Consider the following 16,145-nt stretch of genomic DNA (forward strand, 5'->3'; position numbering starts at 1 on the left):
TTAATGGTTTATCAATATTAGAACACTTAGCATGTAATTTGTAAAGATGATAAATGCACCAACTAAAGAGGACCTAATGAAAAAATTGTGGGACCTTAAAAGACCTAACGAAGACCTATCGATTAAGGTCATTTTCGACCCAAAATTCCATTGATGGGGTGCTAAGTTAAGTTTGCATTGGTGATAGACTTGGTGATAGATGCCATGATTTTTTTAGTTCTTATTTCTAAACGACTTTTGTCACAGTGACATTTGCACAGATGGACATCAGCTGTTGTCAGGTGTCAGCACACGTGTCAAAACTGAAAAGTTGCTAACCCGCTGTATCGGAGTAAATACATTACGACTACATTTTATTAAAAAAGTGCTGTAAAGAAATGAAGGAGAATATATAATTTGAAACAAATAAACCGGTAATAACGCTTAATACGAAAAATAGTATTTATAATTTTGTAATATAATTTTTTTTATTGAGTTTACTTTGAGGTTAGCTAAAATTACCTTATTTTCCTTACGTTTGAATAGTTTAAACATATAAAAAATGTCGAAGAGAAGTCAACCTAGTTGGAGCCCGCCAGTGAGGTCGGAAGCAAGACCAACTTTAAAGCTTTATAATAGTCTTACACGACAAAAAGAAGAGTTTGTATGTTCCAATGGTAATCGAGTCAATTGGTACAGTTGCGGTCCTACGGTATATGATGCTTCCCATATGGGCCATGCAAGGTACAAACTTCAAGGATTTGTTGCTTTTACGTATTGATAACAATAATAATTTTTAAATAATATGTAATAATACTTCCAAAATTAATTTCAGGTCCTATATATCATTTGATATTTTACGACGTGTTCTGACAGACTATTTTGGTTATGATATATTTTTTGTTATGAACATAACAGATATAGATGATAAAATTATTAAAAGAGGAAGACAAAATTATTTATATGAGAAATATATTGGAGAGGAGAAAAGTTTAAACACAATTGTAGATGATGCAACTGCTGTTGTGGATTATTATGAAGAAGTAGTGAAAAATACTGCTGACCTAGACAAGAAAAATTGTTTACAAAAAATTCTAGATAAGTAAGTATTATTTGGTTATAGAGTGAAGCCAAATTTGCAAGCTTGCATCATGCATAGTATGGCACAGTCTCTTTTGAGTTCATTGCACTGCTATGCCAAAGTAATACAGAAATAACCTGTGTTAATATTATTGAATTGCTGTAACATACAAATACATTGAACATGTTACACTCAAGGACTTTTAAAAACTGTTCAAGTAGCATAAAATGTTTAATATCCATGTAAAATATTACCATCCCTTTATATCTTATATCAATTATGAGTGACCAATATTTCCAAGATATATCTCTATCACGGGTACATTTTAAAGAGAGCTAGGATACAGCTAGATGACTCATTCACTATAACAATTATCTTATGAGAGAACAAATGGGGATGAGAAATACACAGGCAGGCAATAGTTTATCTTTTTATAGCTAGAATTCATATTATTCATCAACATTTATTAAGTACTAGGTTTCCGCCCGTGGCTTCGCCCGCGATTTCAAATAAAAACCATTCCCGTTCCTGTGGGATTTCCGGGATAATTCCTATCCAAGTTGCCCTCTATATGTGTTTTTAATCAAACTTCAAATTCTACTATTTCTTAGTTTGCCCTTTCTTATTAATAATTATTAATTTTAGAATAAATGAAATAATATTATTTTCAGTGTTGCAAGAGCAGTAAAAGAATTAAAAGCAGCTGTAGAATCAAATGATGAAGAAAAAATTAATTCCGCTAAGGCTGAAATGTTAAAATCTGCTAAAGATCCATTATCAGAATGGTTAGATAGCAAATATGGTGCGAGTGTCACAGACAATGCAGTATTCACAAAACTTTCTAGGTATTGGGAAAATGAATACCATAAAGACATGAAGGCCTTAAATGTATGTTGATTCTATTTTAAATGTATTTTGTAACTTAAAAAAAAAAGACGTGTGGCACTTGAGGACTGCCGCGTTAAAGCTATTGCATGCTATGCCTTCAAGCCACACCTCCGTGCCCGTCGAAGTGGGGAGCGTGAGGTTTTTTCGTTACGGAATTTCTGGATACGGTCCCCGCGCTCAAGAACCGCGATAGAAGCTATGCAATAGCTTAATAAAACACAAGTTATAATATATTTTTCAATAAAAAAAAAATCATGTTGAAGCTTCTTTGATTCATCTTGTATATTCTTTCATATAATATTAAATGTAAATAATAACTGTTTAATCTTTTTACAGATCTTACCTCCTGATGTATTAACAAGGGTTAGCGAATATGTACCACAAATTATTGCATTTATACAGAAAATTATTGATAATGGTCTTGCTTATGAATCAAAAGGATCAGTGTATTTTAATGTTAGTGAATTTGATGGTAAAGACAAACATCACTATGCTCGGCTGGTTCCTGAGGCATATGGGGATGCAAAATCCTTACAAGAAGGAGAAGGTAAGCATTCTATAATATGAAATATTTATATTATATTATGATGATGACGATACACTTAAGATGAGATCAGAGGCGGCTCGTGACAAAATTTTATGGGTGTTCACTTGAAATAAAACACTGAAAATACATGGTGTAAAGCAGTACATTTAACAAAAAAATTACTTATAAAGGAAATACATACGTCTTTCTTTTTGGTGCGCAAAAATATCTATAATAACTTAAAGCGACAAGACATTCGTAAATGTCTGTTGTTGCTTTCATCACAACCACACAACCACGGTGTTTTCACATAATATTGTTCGGATTTAAACACACGCGTATATGTTTTCGTTTTTGTCGTACATTTTTGCGTAAGGTCAAGTTTAGGCCGTGGCAGTCCCTTAGCTTTCAATTCAAGCCGAATTTGTAACGTTTTAACCATAGAAATCTAAATAACAAGACACTAGAAGTCGTAAGCGCGCGTGACATTGTCGCCGCTCAGGTGGTTACCATTCCACAAGTCTGTTCGTCGCTTGGTGGTCGCTTGTTCAGTTGTTTCTGACACGTGCGTGAGTAAACATGGTGTGTTGCAGCATTTCCCAGTGCGGAAATTCTTCCATAAATTGTAATTATACTAATAAAGGAATAACATTTCACCGGCAAGTATTTTTGTTTATAAATATTGCCGTTTTTCCTTAAAATTAAACAATATTTACAAGCAATACGAATGACACAGTCAACCGTTCCTCTCATCACGTTTAGCTATACATTGCCTTTTACTATTGTCAACATCTGACAGGTCGGTTGTTATAACGGCCAGATGTTATCAAATGACAATTACAAGAAGCAATGTACTGCATTGTTAACGATAAAGAGTAAATAGTCGCAAGCTAGTGATGTGATGTGTTAAAATTTTTCGATATCGTAATACGATGTTTTTTTGCGTAATATGACGACTGATGGAATAATTGGATTATATTTTAATTTGAATTCTATTTTATTTTTATAACTGATATATAACTTTTTAAACTAAGTACATCGATACAATCATTTTCGGACAATTTTACTGTCGATACAGAATCACATTAATTAAATCTATACAAATATTATAAAGAGGAAAGGTTTGATTTTTTGTTTGTTTGTTTGTATGAATTGAATAGGCTCCGAAACTACTTGGCAGATTTGAAAAATTCTTTCACTGTTGGAAAGCTACATCATTTCTGAGTGACATAGGCTAGGTTTTATCCCGGAAATCCCACGGGAACGGGAACTATGCGGGTTTTTTTTTGAAAACGCGGGCGAAGCCGCAGGCGGATTGCTAGTATACAATAAAGGACATTCTTCGCTTAGGTTGACAAAACTATTTTATGTTAAATATATTCTTTGTAGATTTCCACAACGCCGTCCTGACATTAAGGACGAATGGATATCCGCGACTGGGAAAAGAAATTGGTTCCCTACAGGCTATAGTAGGATATGTTAAAAACATTTCAAAGAAGATGATTTCAATGTCACAACAAAAAGACGTACATTAAGTAATTGTTATAACTCTTATAATTTTTGGTGGTCTGGCGCGGTTCTGCATCAGGTGTTCGAGATTTTCAAATTTAAACTCAGTTTCTAAACCCCCTCCATTTTTTTTAATATATAATGTACAGACACTGTTTTATTATTTGTATATACTAGTTTGTATATATAGATAAATAAATATTTAAGTACATAACATGTTTTTATTTCTTATACCTATATGTACCTACAGTCTGCCGTGGGCCCACGAGATGAGCCTACCACTGTATTAAAATCAACAACTATATATTTCTTACTTGTTAACTATCACTTAACTATCGATAACAAGGCTGATGAAGTCTTACATCACTAAAGCGTTGAATGAACGTTAATGAAATTTCAACCTTATTTCTATGCGTTGAGGTTAAAATTATATCTATCAAAAATTAACGCCCTCTGTTGTCGAGTAGCCGAACTTTTTCGTATTTGAAGTTTTTAAGCAAAAGGAAACAAAACATCTTACGTACCTAGGGATGTTATACTAAAATAAACCGTAAAGTCGTGATATAGGGTACATATTAAAATGCGAAATTTATTATTTATGTTAGTTTTCATTAAAATTAAGCTGTCCAATAAAAGGCATAGTTTACTTGTGTGAACTGTCTAGATATCGTTTTAAATGTGTGGATTTTGGCGACAGTGGTTTTCATACTAATTATGACATAATAGCACTTCTATGTGTCTTGTTATTTAGATTTCTATGGTTTTAACACACTTTTTAATGAACGCTACATTATAATTGTTCATTTTCACACTCACAAGTAATACTGATAACTATAGACTATTTCAACACGTATCTTATGATTTTGCGCGCGCTTGCATTGAAGTTGACTCGAGAGTCGAGTGTTTGTTTATATTATAGAGAGTGGCAACGTCGCGCGCAATCGCTGTCCTGTGTACGGGCGCCCAGGCGCGGCGGTAAAAACGAACCGGCAACGTTTGCGGGAGCAGCGCTCAGAATTTTGCTATTTTTCCATAGAAAATCTTCTGTTTCACGCGCAGGGCACTGGCAAACCTCTCTCTTTCACTCCTATTGGATTTCGTATTAGGAAATGTACTAAATATTTTTTCATTGGAGCGCAATCGTGAGCGCTCCGCTTCGCGCGTTACAGACTGTATAATACAGTATTATACATGTGTATGGAATGATGGAATGATGGATATATTCATTGGTATTGACAGTAGTTTTTTTACGATTACGATTGATTTTAAATATTAATAATTAATATTAATAATGAAATTAAGGAGTATAATTTTATTATAATTATTTATGGGAGTTCACTGCACCAGCGCTCCTTAGGGCGAGCCGCCTCTGGATGAGATTGCCCCCCATTCAAGTTTTGTCTATCCTGCTGTTAGGTACTAGTGATAGCAAACATTTCCAACTTTCCAAAGAAATGTAATTAAAAAAAAGACGTGTGCACTCTGGGACTGCCGCGGTAAAGCTATTGCATGCTATGCCTTCAAGCCACACCTCCGCGCCCGTAAGAGTGGGGAGCGTGAGGTTTTTCGTTACTAAATTTCTGGATTCGGTCCCCGCGATAGAAGCTATGCAATAGCTTAAAAATAATTTAAGGGAGAACATAGGCTATTTTTTGTTATAAAATTAAAAACTTATATTTCCATTTATTCTAAAATGCAGTTCCATTATACCTAATCTATTTATTACAGGTGATTTGAGCGACGAAAGTGCCGAGAAAAAGTCGCCCAATGACTTTGCTCTATGGAAGAAGAGTAAAGCCGGAGAACCATCATGGGATTCACCTTGGGGTGCGGGCAGGCCAGGCTGGCATATAGAGTGCTCGGCTATGGCGGGTGATGTGTGTGGTTCCAATTTAGATATACACACTGGGGGAGTGGATTTGAAGTTCCCGCACCATGATAATGAGTTGGCTCAAAGTGAGGTTAGTATGTTTTCGAGAGTAAATAAAGCATTTATTAATGAGTTGGCTCATAGTGAAGTTAGTATGTTTTCGAGAGTAAAATAAAGCATTTATTAAATTAGGCTATGGATTCTTTTCGTGTTATATGCAGTATTTAAAATATTTTTATATCATATTAGCCGCATGTGTCTTTGCTCTGTCTTTGATAAAAAATAAATTTAAATTTTTTGGATTATGCTGGTGAAACAATTTTTGTATAAGGTTCACTTCACTAGTTTTTAATTATTACAAGCAAAAGGTCAATTTTTTTTCTCTTTATAATATCAGTATACAGAAACTTGGTATAAAATTCATATTTTTATTTCTTATGATGTGCTAATAATATTAAATTTCCCTAATATATAACATGGTGAAAATATAAAGGAGAATGGGCAAATTGGGCCTGAAACTTGGGCTAAGACCAATACACACGAAATATTGTTTTTGTGATTTATCATTACACATACCTTAAGAAAAAAATAAAATAAAAAAATAAATCAACCGGGTTCTTGTACAGTCAAGGCAAAAAGTTTTATTTATTTGGCTATTATTTTGCGCACAATAGCGGTGTTTTTAATTCGAGTGAAGTAAATATAAATCTAAATGTCACTGGAGTGACTGAGTTTAGCCACAAAGAACGTCTAACTACGTTGAATTATAATAAACACGGTATAGGTACCTGTTACAAAACATAATATTAGTGTATTTCGGTTATTAGAAGGCTTAAGAGGGCGTATAAAGCCAGATAATTCTACGATTAAGCCCAGCCCATTACGCGCCATGCCGCGCGCCCTCACAATACCCTCATACACCCGGCTCATCCAACGTACGTAAAGTTCATCGCACGCTAAATTATACACAATATTCTTCGCTCGTTCAACGCGTATTTTCGGTAGTTAGTAGGTATGTTGTCTAAAATAATTGTATAAAACAGTGAATTTGAAATCATCACAAATTATGTAATATGTCTTTTTATTATTATTTGTTTATAATTATAAATGATAATCTATACATATTATAAAACAGTAAAAAAACTGTCTGTATGTAATATATAAAAAAAAAAACAATATTAGGGAAACAGTATAGAACACGAATCCGTAAAAAAAGTCTGTCGAAATAGCGAGTATAGATACTATTTTTAAATAAACATACGCAGTCGACGACACACATTCCTCCAGAACTTTATTTTGATTAATTTGGTTATAGTCCATTGAATGAGTCCCTCCAAGGGGGGTCTAGAGTGCGTGAGTTAGTAACGTAAGATGTTTCTTCGGAAACAGTTCAAGAGTCCCTAGGTAATAAACATACTAAAACCCCGGGCCACTAGGAGGAGCCCCGAAGTGGGGGGAGGGGGGAAATGGGTCCATTTTTTCATTTTTCGCTTAAATCTCAAAAACGGTACATGTTAGAGAAAAACTTTCAAGGAAAAATTGAAAGGCCATAAAATTATCTACAAGTTGTACCTGAATCATTTTTTCCTATATCCTACCGTTTCTGAGTTATACGCAGTAAAACATGATTTTGGCTCAAACAATTTCAACATCAATCGATCAAAAAATATTTCTTTCTTCCAAAAAACTCAAATGTGCAACTTGTGACCAGTACTGATAGATTGCTCTTAATTAGGTTACGATACATGAACTTTTTAACTAACTACCCTAATAAAATTCAATACCTCCTAAAGGCCTCCATGGTGGAATCTGGTTTTTTTATCAATGATAGACCTAATTATGAGCAATCTATCGGTACCGGTCACAAGTTGCACTTTTGAGTTTTTTTGGAAGAAAAAAAATAAAAAGTTCAAGTATCGTATCTACCCTAATAAAATTCAATTCCCCGTAAACGCCTCCGTGGTGGAATCTAGTATTTTTATCAATGATAGACCTAATTATGAGCAATCTATCTGTACCGGTCACAAGTTGCACTTTTGAGTTTTTTGGAAGAAAAAAATAAAAAGATCAAGTTCAGTAACTCAAACTACCCTAATATAGTATTTTGACAATCGATTCCTCCTAAAGGCTTCCATGGAGGAATGTGTTTATTTTACCAATTATAGACCTAATTAAGAGCAATCTAACAGTACCAGTCACAAGTTGCACTTTTGAGTTTTTTGGAAGAAAAAAATAAAAAGATCAAGTTCAGTAACTCAAACTACCCTAATATAGTATTTTGAAAATCGATTCCTCCTAAAGGCTTCCATGGAGGAATGTGTTTATTTTACTAATTATAGACCCAATTATGAGCAATCTATCAGTATCGGTCACAAGTTGCACTTTTGAGTTTTTTTGAAGAAAAAAATAAAAAGATCAAGTTCAGTAAGTCAAACTACCATAATATAATATTTTGACAATCGATTCCTCCTAAAGGCTTCCATGGAGGAATGTGTTTATTTTACCAATTATAGACCTAATTAAGAGCAATCTATCAGTACCGGTCACAAGTTGCACTTTTGAGTTTTTTGGAAGAAAGAAATATTTTTTGATCGATTGATGTGGAAATTGTTTGAGCCAAAATCATGTTTTACTGCGTATAACTCAGAAACGGTAGGATATAGGAAAAAATGATTCAGGTACAACTTGTAGATAATTTTATGGCCTTTCAACTTTTCCTTGAAAGTTTTTCTCTAACATGTACCGTTTTTGAGATTTAAGCGAAAAATGAAAAAATGGACCCATTTTCCCCCTCCCCCCACTCCGGGGCTCCTCCTAGTGGCCCGGGGTTTTAGTATGTTTATTACCTAGGGACTCTTGACATGTTTCCGAAGAAACATCTTACGTTACTAACTCACGCACTCTAGAACTTTTTATTCAATGGACTATTAGATTGTACGACATTTTTCGACTCAGCAATTATTCTAAAAATAAAAATAAAAATTATCCTTTATAAAATATTACAAAGTTCTTCGAAATTTAGAAATTTATAATATATACAAATAAACTATATTTATGTATAGATATGTACTACATATTACTATGTAATACAGATTATGAATATATTATATATATACATATACATATTGGTTAGGGAGCCAGGTGCAAATTGGGTTCATTATTTCCTCTCAAGAGATAATTCGTCAGAAGCATCAGAGTATAGTATTATAAAGCCTCGTGAACGTCAGCTGGCGCTTGGTTGGGGGGGTGAGCGGTTGTAGCCTCCCACGCACGTAGGAAAAAAAATACATTCATTCATTCATTTCCTCTCAGCTAAAAATTTGTCAAATTGTAGCTAACCCAATATCTCAACGAAAAAAAATAGTCAGCTGGTTACAACATGGTGTATTATACGTCAGCTGGTGTCTCGAACATGAAAGTTAAATTTAAAGAAAAATTTATTTTCCGTTATTTCCTCTCAAACAAAAATTTACCTGATGATAGCTTATATGTAACTGTGGATAAATATATATGTCAGCTGGCTGTATCTTGGTGGAAAAACCGTCAGCTGATACGGGAGGCTACAACCGCTCTTCCCCCCAACCGAGCTCCAGCTGACGTTCACGAGGCTTCATAATACTATACTTTGATGCATTTTACTAATTACCGCTTGAGAGGAACTTGGTCATAAAATCTGCTGCTGGCTCCCGGACCATATGTATATTATAAAAAAATACCTATTCAATGTAAGTACAGTTTTGACTTTCGTACGAATTTGTTATACCTATGTATAGATGTTATGTATGATTATCTAATACAGATTGTAAATATAATATATATGTACTATTCACAACCGGTTTACATATTATTGATATTATTATTTACTGGAGCGAACATAGGATCTGCCTATAGTAATAATAATAATATAAATCTTTCTTGACTTGATTGATTGCACCGCGACTGTAAGAATTAGGTACCACTATGAATTTTATTTACCTATCTATAGTTGCTGCTGCTATCGCGTCAATACTCAGCCCGCGGAAATTATTTTACAGAAACTAAACTTTCTCAAATAGGTAAATCAAGACTTATCTTTTTATATTATAATTATTATTTATTAATATTATAACAATACTATTATATTATACATTATATACATTATTACCTTCGACATTTAGTTATCTTTTCAATTTGAATCTTCTTTAGTTCTCGTTTCTTAAGTCTTTTCATTTTGTTTACCATTTTCAACAAATCAATATTCGGCGTAATTATAAAACACGGCGCAGCAATTTTAGCGTGGTCTACTCGTCTCAACGGAGCGATAGCGTCTGATGTATGAAATAGAATTATGTTTTTAGCTCCCGGAACGTGCGATGGAAGATGATTTCTTGCGTAATTAAAAATATAGTAAGCGCCAAAAGTGTTTTATCGTGATTAAACCAAAACTAAAAGTAATTACACAAAATGCTCTGACAAATATCTTGCAAATGTTTTAATAACTATAATTGTTTATGAAAAAAAAATCATAATAAGTATTACCATGTCCAGTAAAAAACGTAAAAGTGTGAAATTTAGAGGTAACTTCGTGAATTTTTTCTATCGAGTCAATTTCAATATTTTATGTTTTTGATCTGACAATATAATCGAAAATATCATCAAGTTTTACATATATTTTATTTTTTATATTTGGTCTTGAATATTACACGTATCAACTAAAAGTTGATTGGTGATTTGACTTTATACGCGCCCTTAAGATTAGAACGTATTTGTAAGTGAAAGTGAATTGGAGTAACATAAAGATATTGTCATTGTCTTATAACAGTTATTTATTGCAAAAAATATTATACACAAAGAAATAAAACTTGATGTGACTGTACAAAAACCCGGTTGATTATTTTTTTATATATATTTTTCCCGTTATGTATGTGTTATGATCTATTATAAAAACAATATCTCATGTGTATTGGTCCAACTTAAGGGTTCAGGCCCAACTTCCATAGTAAAATGCCCATTCTCCTTTATTATATTTTGATAGAATCAGTAATTACAATACTTAATTTATCGTTATTTCACTTAAACAGGCATATTTCGACAAGCCAGGATGGGTGAATTACTTCCTTCACACTGGTCATCTAACCATAGCTGGTTGTAAAATGTCGAAATCATTGAAGAACTTCGTGACGATATCTGACGCGTTACGACGTCACACAGCGCGTCAGTTGCGTATCGCTTTTCTATTGCACGGCTGGAAGGATACATTAGATTACTCAGATAATACAATGGAAATGGCTATTCAGACTGAAAAATTGTTTAATGTAAGTAGTTTGAAAGATTAACAGTGATTAATTGATTTGTGCGTCAATCTGGTTTCGTTATGATTCAAAAGAATATTATGTATGTGTCAAATTTGGTTGTAATACTTGTTTTAATCTCTAACATTTTATAGGAATTCTTCTTGACCGTCAAAGACGCCTACTTACGTAACTTTTCTTAATCTCTAGCATATAATTTTTTAGGAATTCTTCTTTACCGAAAAATACTATTTTCTTACTTAACAGGCTACTTTTTGTTATAAAATTAAAAACTTATATTCTAAATGCAGTTCCACTATACCTAATCTATTAATGACAGGTGATTAGAGACATATAATTTTTTAGGAATTCTTCTTGACCGTCAAAGATGCGTTACGAAGTGGATATGATGAAGGATGCGGAGGGGAATGGAGTCCGGAGGAACAACAGCTCTCTAATAAAATAGGAATAGTGAAGGAGCAAGTTCATGCGGCACTTTGTGGTATGTTAATCGGATATAAATTTATAGCTTTTTGTAGAATAACCTAATAACTTCATCTTCGTCTGACTTCGTCAATGATCCCTATTGAATTTTATTTTCATCTTTTATAAGATTTTTAAACAAACACACATACAAATAGATATAAATTACTAGAATTAGGTGATAAGATAAAAGATTATTTTTGAGTTCAAGAAGATGTAGATACTTGCAGAATAATAATATATCAATAAATAAATAAATAAATTCTTTATTTGACAACAAAAAATATACATGTACATTCAATTATGGGATTACTTACATGAAAATGAAAATGAAAATGAAAAATATATTTATTTCATACGCACAATTTTCAAATACAGAAATTGGATGAGTCCTCCTAGTAAGTTTACAAAAACCTGTGTCAGGGGGACCCGCTCTTCCTTAACTAAAGTTAACTTAAATCATTGACTAAACTTAAATCATTGTAATGTTTAATTATTTATGCTTATATTGTTTCACAATAAAAAGCATTTTTCATTTATTTTTGTTTATTTTAATAACAGATAACATAGACACTAGAAGTGCCATAGACGCACTCCGCGAGCTAGTAGGTGCGGTCCATGTGTACTTACGTCAAACCACACCAAGGAACTCACCAATTTTGGCATCTGCAGCAAAATATGTTACAGATATACTGCATATATTTGGAGCTATTGAAGGCCCTAGAGGCCTTATTGGTTTCCCAGTTGGTGACGCTAATAACGTTTGTGTAAGTTTTCTTTAATATTATGTCAGGATTTTTTTGTTAAATGTGGATAATAATCGATAATCGCTATGAAGTAATTTAAAGAACAGAGTTTTAGATTTCAATCTGTACAGTATACACAATCCAGCTCGAAGGACCATGCCTTATCATAAAAATAATATTGATTTAAACCTGCAAAAAAGATTTTAAGGTCTATTAATTTTTTTCTTTATGTAAATTGATCTCATAATATAAATAAATTCACTCGTATTAGCGATCAAATCGTTCGATGGCGAGACTAGATTGAGTTGCCTGTTTGTGATTGCATATTGTGCAACTGACATTGAACCTTATTTAAATTATGTAATGACCGGATTGACTTCATTTTTATGATATAATATGAGTAAATGTATTTGTTCACGAGTTCTTATGCACTTTCTTCAGCTATAGTGGCTTGTTAGTCTGTTTGAGGTCAATGTACAAAAATTTAAATTCGTCTTAATTTGTGTAGTTCGTGTATTTCACAGTAGAATAAATAACGATAATCCAACAGCTAGAAGAAGCGGTGATGCCATACTTAGAAGCACTGAGCGTGTTCCGCGGGCAAGTGCGTGATGCAGCACGTGGTGCGGCGTGCGGGCCCGTGCTGGCGCTGTGCGACGCGCTGCGGGACAGCGTGCTGCCCGAGCTGGGCGTGCGGCTCGAGGACAAGCCGGGTGAGAGATATATTATTATAATGTATTATTATCACAGAATACATAATAGTAGCTAAACGCTACAGAACGGACACTCTCCGCCTCCCGCCAAAATTAAACTCTTACCTCACCCCGCACGATCAGGCTAAAAATGGTCCGCATTTTTCTGCAAGGACGATACGCAACGAAGATTGACAACATTAATCAAAATGACTTACAGTAATTTTATTATTTTAGATTTGTGATTATCGTTTTTCGTAGAAAATGGTTAGATATTGTGCTGTTTTTTTTTATTATAGGACATTATTACACAAATCGCCCTAGTCCCACAGTAAGCTCAATTAAGGCTTGTGTTGTGGGTACTAGGCGACGATAAATATAATATTTAATAAATACATATGTAATATATAATACATAATAACACCCAGACCCAAAAACAAATAATTGAGTTCATCACACAAATATTTGCCCTGACCGGGGATCGAACCCGGGACCGTCGGCTCAGTGGCAGTTACTTTACCACCGCGTCGTCATGTTTCTCGGTTCCATAATACTCGGGTACCACCAGAAGGACGGTACCCAGACCTTTGGAAGGCTTACGTGGGGACACGGATCCAACACGCAGTGGCCCTTTAGAGAACTTTACTGTGTTGTGGGATATTATTATTATCATCTTCATAATCATATTCATAATTATCACCATCTTTATCGAAATCATCGTGATAAGCATCATAAGTATTAGAACATTTGTTTACTACGGGTTAAGAGTTAATAATTGTCAAGTTGTATGTGCTGTAAAGAATTAAATCTAAATGAATAAGAAAATATCTCTACTAATTAACGAAAATTAACGAAAAACTTTAGAGTAACATACTTTGGAGATTGCAGTTATACAGATAGAAATGCTCAGTGTGCCTTTACCTGTAATATTTCGTTTAACCTTGCGTTAATTTTTGGTTTGAATATTTTGCCAAAAAGCGTCGCTCCACCCTCGTTCGATTACATTTTCGTGTTATATGCTATGTGCTCGTTAGTTTTACAATCAGTTTATCGTTAAACACCGAATCCGTGTTCGGAGAACTGTGTTATAAAATTTAATAACGACGAATTTACTTCTGACTTGTAAATGCTCCAGTGACTGCACCGTGATTTACCCATAGGAAAAGGTAGAACAGCGATTTTTATATTACATATAACAAGTATCTTATTATTTAATGAAATCAAGGTTGTTAGCAAGAATCTATTATATGTAGCAAATATCTATGTGTTTTTAATTTTTTTTTAATTCTCCATGTAGCAAATATATTACGAAACTGATTTTTATTTTTTTAAATTCCCCATAGATCGCACAATTGTGAAACTAGTTTGCAAAGAAGAGCTTGCTCGGGAGCGCGAGGAGAAGAAACGCATCGAAGCCGAAAAGCAGAAGAAGAAAGAAGAATTGCTGAAAGCGCAGAAGGCGAAAGAAGAACAGAAGAAAATACCTCCTGGAGAGATGTTCAAACGGGAGTCGGATAAATATTCCAAGTTTGATGATAAGGTGAACTTTTTTTTTACTATAGTTTTTTGAAACCAATTGATATAATCAATATCGACAAACAAAACATCCATAATTAACATTAACCAAATCAAATCATTCATTTCGATCGAACTGTGATACGTCACAAACAGACAAAGTTAAACTTATAAATGGCCTTTTTTGCGCCTCAAGTCAGAAATCTACATGTGTAAATTTTATTATATCTTGATCTCGCGGCTTCAATCACGTGGTAGTGTACCCGCATGAAAAGTAGTCTATGAGCTTATCCAGACTATAATCTATCTCTGTAACAAATTCCATACATATCCTAACAACTGTTTATGTTTAGTATAGTATTAACTGTGATATAGTGTACTTAATAATAACAAAATATATTTCCCAGGGTTTACCAACACACGATCACGAAGGAAAGGAGTTAAGTAAGGGATTAGTCAAGAAGCTGCAGAAATTGCAACAGGCACAAGAGAAGAAATATAACGAATATCTCGCCTCAATAAATAGTTCATAAACCGTCGTAAAACGGCTTCGAATTGGTACAACATTTTTTAATATTAATTAAAAGTATTAGTTCATTTTTGTGTCTACATAATATGTATAAAATATTTTGTCATTAATGACTCTATTTATATAAATAAAGTTCAATTGTTTGCAACGTCTCAAATAACATTTAAAGTTATACTGTATTGCGCGCAAGCGTTTCTCATTTCGTAATTTTGAGGGTGTTTTAAATAATTATAAAAATTAGTGGGTCACTTATTATTTGAAATAATATTTACAGATACTGAAAGGTAAACAAATGTTAACTTAAAATAATGGGATTGCAGTGTCTGCTGAATAAGTAACGTTATCTCACGAATTATTTAATTTAACTGCAAGTAACGATTCAATTTACTTATTTATAATTTAACGTATTAATTGGTATAGTAAATATTAAGTTATCATATTAAGCTAAATTCTCCTAGAAAATAAATAAATAATTAACTTAGGATTTTAAAAGTACCTACACATAATAAATTCTACATCAATTGTATTTGTTACAGGGCTCAATATTTTATTGGTTTAAGTTACACCAATTAAGTGGCATTTACTTTCATACTAAGTTAGTAAAAAAAAAACTGCTTTGTGAATGTTATAATTAAGCATGGTCTGAAATATTTTACTTTCCCCTTTAAAACTTATTTTAAATAAAATATGCTTTTTGTTTATAACAAATATTTTTGTATCTCTTTGTTCAGAAAACAATATACGATTTTTTACCATATCTAAGCTGTTTTTATTTATAAATAAACAACCAAAGTTGAAAAAACAAACACGTCCACAAAATTCCTTGTTTACCGAATTGTGATCGTCCGATTATGATTAAATGATCCGACGTGCATCAAAACGCAATAAAAATCACGTAGGGTACAAATCCTCGAATTTGTATCTAATAGATAACTAAATTATGGGATGAATTGAGGCGTCGTCAAATCACAATAGACGTATTTTTCAATGAGAAACGGGAGCCGCGTGCGCGACGAAAATACCCTAAAAAGGTGAACAGAAGTTTTAAAAAAGGTAA

General features: G+C 33.2%; 1 protein-coding gene across 2 annotated transcripts; it reads left to right on the top strand.

Annotated features, from left to right (window-relative positions):
- The first annotated feature begins 257 nt into the window (after nucleotides 1-257).
- On the top strand, nucleotides 258-15,845 carry CysRS (cysteine--tRNA ligase, cytoplasmic). Of its 2 annotated transcripts, none has more exons than XM_089704373.1 (12): nucleotides 258-413; nucleotides 526-723; nucleotides 815-1,081; nucleotides 1,732-1,948; nucleotides 2,285-2,495; nucleotides 5,712-5,944; nucleotides 10,914-11,147; nucleotides 11,490-11,625; nucleotides 12,168-12,373; nucleotides 12,903-13,065; nucleotides 14,388-14,584; nucleotides 14,967-15,845. In XM_089704373.1, exons 2-12 carry the CDS (start codon nucleotides 542-544, stop codon nucleotides 15,090-15,092), a joined length of 2,172 nt encoding a protein of 723 aa, XP_089560499.1. In that variant the 5' UTR covers nucleotides 258-413; nucleotides 526-541; the 3' UTR covers nucleotides 15,093-15,845. The 2 variants fall into 2 exon arrangements, with proteins under 2 accessions (XP_089560499.1, XP_089560501.1); XM_089704375.1 differs by having other exon boundaries at nucleotides 280-438.
- The last annotated feature ends 300 nt before the right edge of the window (nucleotides 15,846-16,145 follow it).

Source organism: Colias philodice, chromosome 15 (genome assembly GCF_061535455.1).
Source record: "Colias philodice isolate Cphi_HAF_F1 chromosome 15, ilColPhil1 Martin Lab GWU primary, whole genome shotgun sequence".
Classification (NCBI taxonomy): Eukaryota; Metazoa; Arthropoda; class Insecta; order Lepidoptera; family Pieridae; genus Colias; species Colias philodice.

Bases quoted from the DNA above. Each gene is read 5' to 3' on its own strand.
- CysRS (XM_089704373.1), top strand. From the start codon at position 542: ATGTCGAAGAGAAGTCAACCTAGTTGGAGCCCGCCAGTGAGGTCGGAA. The intron at 5,945-10,913 runs GTTAGTATGTTT...TCACTTAAACAG, and splicing joins ATGAGTTGGCTCAAAGTGAG to GCATATTTCGACAAGCCAGG. The intron at 14,585-14,966 runs GTGAACTTTTTT...TATATTTCCCAG, and splicing joins ATTCCAAGTTTGATGATAAG to GGTTTACCAACACACGATCA.